This window comes from Mytilus edulis, chromosome 8 (genome assembly GCF_963676685.1).
Source record: "Mytilus edulis chromosome 8, xbMytEdul2.2, whole genome shotgun sequence".
Taxonomy (NCBI): Eukaryota; Metazoa; Mollusca; class Bivalvia; order Mytilida; family Mytilidae; genus Mytilus; species Mytilus edulis.
In genome coordinates, this window is record NC_092351.1 from 60,045,312 (window position 1) to 60,050,075 (window position 4,764).

At 37.0% G+C, this 4,764-nt stretch overlaps 1 protein-coding gene across 1 annotated transcript; it reads left to right on the forward strand.

The window, feature by feature from the left end:
- The first annotated feature begins 1,027 nt into the window (after positions 1-1,027).
- On the forward strand, positions 1,028-3,245 carry LOC139484243 (uncharacterized). The gene is made up of 2 exons (XM_071267978.1): positions 1,028-1,724; positions 2,308-3,245. The coding sequence occupies exons 1-2, from the start codon at positions 1,028-1,030 to the stop codon at positions 3,243-3,245; spliced, it is 1,635 nt and encodes a 544-aa protein (XP_071124079.1).
- The last annotated feature ends 1,519 nt before the right edge of the window (positions 3,246-4,764 follow it).

Here is a 4,764-nt window from a genome sequence, read left to right on the forward strand (position 1 = left end):
TCACCACGATAGAGCAATGACACATAAAAAGGTGTGTCAAAAAGAGGGACGAAAGATACCAGAGGGACAGTCAAACTCATAAATCGGAAATAAACTGGCATTGCAATGGCTAAAAATTAAAATAAAAAGACAACAAGACAAACAATAGTACACATGACACAACATAGAAAACTAAGGAATAAGCAACACGAACCCCACCAAAAACTGGGGGTGATCTCAGGTGCTCCTGAAGGGTAAGCAGATCCTGCTCCATATGTGGCACCCGTCGTGTTGTTCATGTCAAATCCGGTAAATAGTATAATTCGGTAGGTCACATTCATGAGAGGGAATGGGATTGTAGTTACGACGTAAGGATCATATCCGATATCATCTGTGAAAAGGTTATTCCATAACGGTCAACCAACTTGTGATGGCGTCCGTAAAATTTACGAAGGGATAATTTCAACTTCACCATTTGAAACACTTGGTTTAATAGCGTCATTGTGAGCAGCAACCCTCTATCAAGAAAATTATGCTAGGAAATACAAGAACAGCAATATCGTATCAATTGGGAGATATATACCCCGTATGCAGGTGATGCTGGAATAGTGCTACTTAGAAATATACGCGAGCTGTGTTTTTTTATACATCGTGCATCCACAGAAATCAAAACAGAATACCACATTTTTATCTATCATCAACCTTTCTCATTATAACATGTTAAGAAAACTTCAAATATCAGTACTCAAGTCTGACAGTAAAGAATGCCAAAAAGCAAACTACTTAGTAATAGAAATGGAAATGAAAAAATTAAACATTGCACATATTCGAAATGAAATGAGACTATGTACATGTACCTGAACAAAAATCATCTTGTATGCTGTCGGGAATTTAGCGCGAATATATACATGTTAACGTTGCTAATTGACTTATGTATATTATGACGTTACTCTATAGCAATGGCTAGACGTTAGAATAAACACGATCTATACACAACGCATTTTATCTACTTTACACAACATTTATGGTGCCGTGACTGTCGGAAACAATGGAATCGAAGTTAAAAGCAGTACGTAGAGGACACAGAGGACAAGTTACAAAGTTATTCAAGAAATTTGATGAGATTGAAAAGAATTCGGACTTAGACAAAGACGATGTGAAACTAATTACGGATGCAGTTGAACAGAAACAGAGGACTATCGTGGATTTGAATGAAAAGATACTGGATTTAATGTCGGAGGAGGATGTAGAAGAGGAAATTCAAGAGTCTGATGAGTATATGTTTAATTTAGAGTCCAAACTTCGGAAAATTAGAAAAATATATTCTGATTCTATTTCTCAAAATGTCGCATCAACGTCTCTAGAACCAAATGCAAATAGTTTTCTACCATCTTACCCCACAAATTCATCGCTTACCAATGCCAATGTTATACGCAGCAATGAAACTGAAATTAATGTTCAGCCAACCAATTTTGATAACTTCCGCTCCATGCAAAATAACCATCGCGACTTGCAGTCTACAAATAACTTGAACAACCAAGGCTTTTCTTCGGTATCAAATAGCAGTCAAAATCACAGATTACCTAAACTTGATTTACCGCACTTTGATGGGGAAATTTTACAATGGCAAACCTTTTGGGATTCCTATGAATCAACTATTCATTTCAACAGTACTTTGACTGAGATACAGAAATTTAGTTACTTGAAGGCCCAACTCCATGGCCATGCCGCCCAAACTATTGAAGGTTTCGCACTCACAAATGCCAATTACACCACTGCCGTTAATTTGCTCAAAGAGCTTTTTGGATAGCCTCACAAGATTATTCATGCCTACATGAAAGCTTTAATGGATCTTCCTTCACCGTCAAATGATTTGAACAGCCTAAGAAGGTACCGAGACCACCTAGAAACGTACGTAAGAGGTCTTGAATGTTTGGGTCAAACACAAGAAATGTATGGCGCGCTATTAGTACCTATAATTATTAGTTAACTACCAGTAGAAACGAGAAAAAAGTATTGCCCGTGAATATGATAGCGATCATATAACTCTTAACAACCTCAGAAAAGCCATCACGAAAGAAGCGAGAATTCTTGAAGCAGGACAATTTACCGACCGCGACAGTTAACATACTACCGCAACATTTCTGACCGAAGCTCGTAATAAAACACAGCAAAATTTCAATACAAACAATCCACGTTTTAATGACAAAAAACGTCCATGCATCTACTGCACTGGTATACATTTTCCGGGAGATTGCACGATAATTTCTGACGTGAATGAAAGACTGAACATCGTAAAGCAAAAGAAAAAATGTTTCAACTGTCTAGGAAACCACGGTGTTTCCGAGTGTAAATCACGTAACCGATGTAAGAAATGCAACAAGAAACATCACACCAGTATTTGCGGGGAACAAGCTACAGATGGAAAAGAACAGGAGAGCAAGGAGAAATCAACCGTTGTAGGCTTGGTAAAAACAGAAAAACCAGAAACCGCAGTAATGTATACCTCACAACACCCAAGCGTTTTATTGAAAACAGCTATCGCACCAATATCATACGGGAAACGGATCACAGAAGCTAGTATTTTATTTGACGAAGGTGCCAAACGGTCATTCATCACTCAGAGCATAGCAGACAAATTACAGATAAGACCAAGCGGAAGGGACACAATTGAACTGTCAGCTTTTGGAGACAAGGAGAAGAATATACGCCATTTGGATACAGCAACCGTTCAACTACACACTGACAAAGGTGAGATTGTAAGCATTAATGCATTGCTTGTTCCAGATATTGCAGTCCCACTTCAAAACCAGACGAAATACTTTACACCCAATTTGCCATACTTGAAAGATTTAAAGCTCGCACATCTGGCAAATAACGCTGATAGCTTTGAAATTACACTCTTGATAGGAGCCGATTACTATTGGGATATAGTTCAAGATCACGTGATAAGAGGGAATGGACCTACAGCCGTAGCATCAAAACTTGGTTACTTGTTATCTGGACTGGTAATAAGAAACGGAGAGAAATCCTTGACTTCATCAGTTCTTCTGAATGTTACTTCACACCATGCAGAGGAAAGCGAGATCGATAATTTGTGGAATCTAGAATCGTTAGGAATACGTTTACCACAACAGGACGATGAGGAGAGTTTTGTAAAGACTTATCAACAAGACTGTATCAAATTTGAAAACGAACGTTATTCTGCCAAGTTGCCATGGAAACTGGATCATGCCCTTCAACTTCGTATTTTATTGCCATTTTAACTTTCTCGGAGGGAATTGGGCATCACTGATGAGTCTTTTGCAAACGAAACGCGCGTCTGGCTTTAAATACATAATTCAACAATGGTATTTATGATGAGTTAATACACAAAACGTTGTTTGAATAAAAGTTTCGATAAATATAAAAAGATTTTCTCATTTTGAGGCTTCCTTTACGTGAAAGCATCAAACCAGCATATATGTTCAAACGGTGTCAAACGGCTGCTATAATACAATTTCTTAAAATCTACAATGAAAAACTGATACAACTGTTATAATCACAATTTTTTTTCTTGATCGACAACACTTATTCTCGTTGCGCGGTTAAAACAGTTAATATTATGTACATAATATAGTATTTTAAAAACAGCAGTGTTGTGATATAAAGACTGCGAAATGTCAATTGTTTTGATTTGAACGAACGTTGAAGTCAAAAATACATACTGTATCAATGCATATATATATATATATACAACTCGTCTAAACATCAACCCAACAATGTTAGATCTGTAAATTTGCTTTCGCAAATTTTTGGTTCTTCCCTCGCCGGGATTCGAACCCATGCTACTGTGATATCGTGACACCAAATCGCCTGCACTGCAGCCGTCCCGCTAAACCACACGACCACCTGGGCTCTCAAAAAAAGAGCTTTCGCTGGCCGTGTGTGTTACCTTGCCACGTCAGTTTTAATCTAGCGGCGTACTACAGTACATGATATATAAGGCATGCAGATGTTATTGTTACAGATCAGCTAAATTATCTATAGTAAAGGAGTTGTCACTGACTCAGACGTATATATATATATATATATATAAACGAGTCTTAATTGAAAACTATGTTCAAACCTATGATTGCGTTGGATAAAAAACGCAATTTTTATACTTGTGCATGTCAAACAAATTTCGTTGTAGAAGGGTCTAAAAACAGCACAAACAACATTTTCCAAAAGACCAAAAAAGTGAAAAAGTATATTTAAACAAAGCGCATTTGACTAACAGGTCGAACAACTGATGTTCTTTAACCCTGCTGACTGCCATTGGCGATTGCCAAATAAAATTGATCACAAGATGTAACAAAATGGATCTTAATATAAATTTAATACTAAACAGAAAAAAAAATTGTTAACTTGTGGCCACGATCTTGTGCCACAAACATACGGTGTCAATATATCTTTAGTACACCAGATCCGGATTTCGACAATACATGTCTCTTCAGTGATGTTAGGGATCGAAACGGTATTTGGAAGGCCATATAAAAAGTACCCTCATTTTCAGAAAAAAAAGTACCCTCATTTTTAGATCAACTCTTGAATTTTAAGAGCCAATATAGGATGAACGGATCATATAAACCGGAGGGAAAATATGATACATGCCCAAACAAAAAATATAAACGAGTCTAAATTGAAAGCTACGTTCAAACCTATGATTGCGTTGGATAAAAACCGCAATTTTTATACTTGTGCATGTCAAACAAATTTCGTTGTAGAAGGGTCTAAAAACAGCACAAACAACATTTTCCAAAA

Excerpts from the sequence above, each read along its gene's own strand:
- LOC139484243 (XM_071267978.1), top strand. The coding sequence starts at position 1,028 with ATGGAATCGAAGTTAAAAGCAGTACGTAGAGGACACAGAGGACAAGTT. Across the intron at positions 1,725-2,307 it reads TGCCGCCCAAACTATTGAAG|GAAACCACGGTGTTTCCGAG; the intron begins GTTTCGCACTCA and ends TCAACTGTCTAG.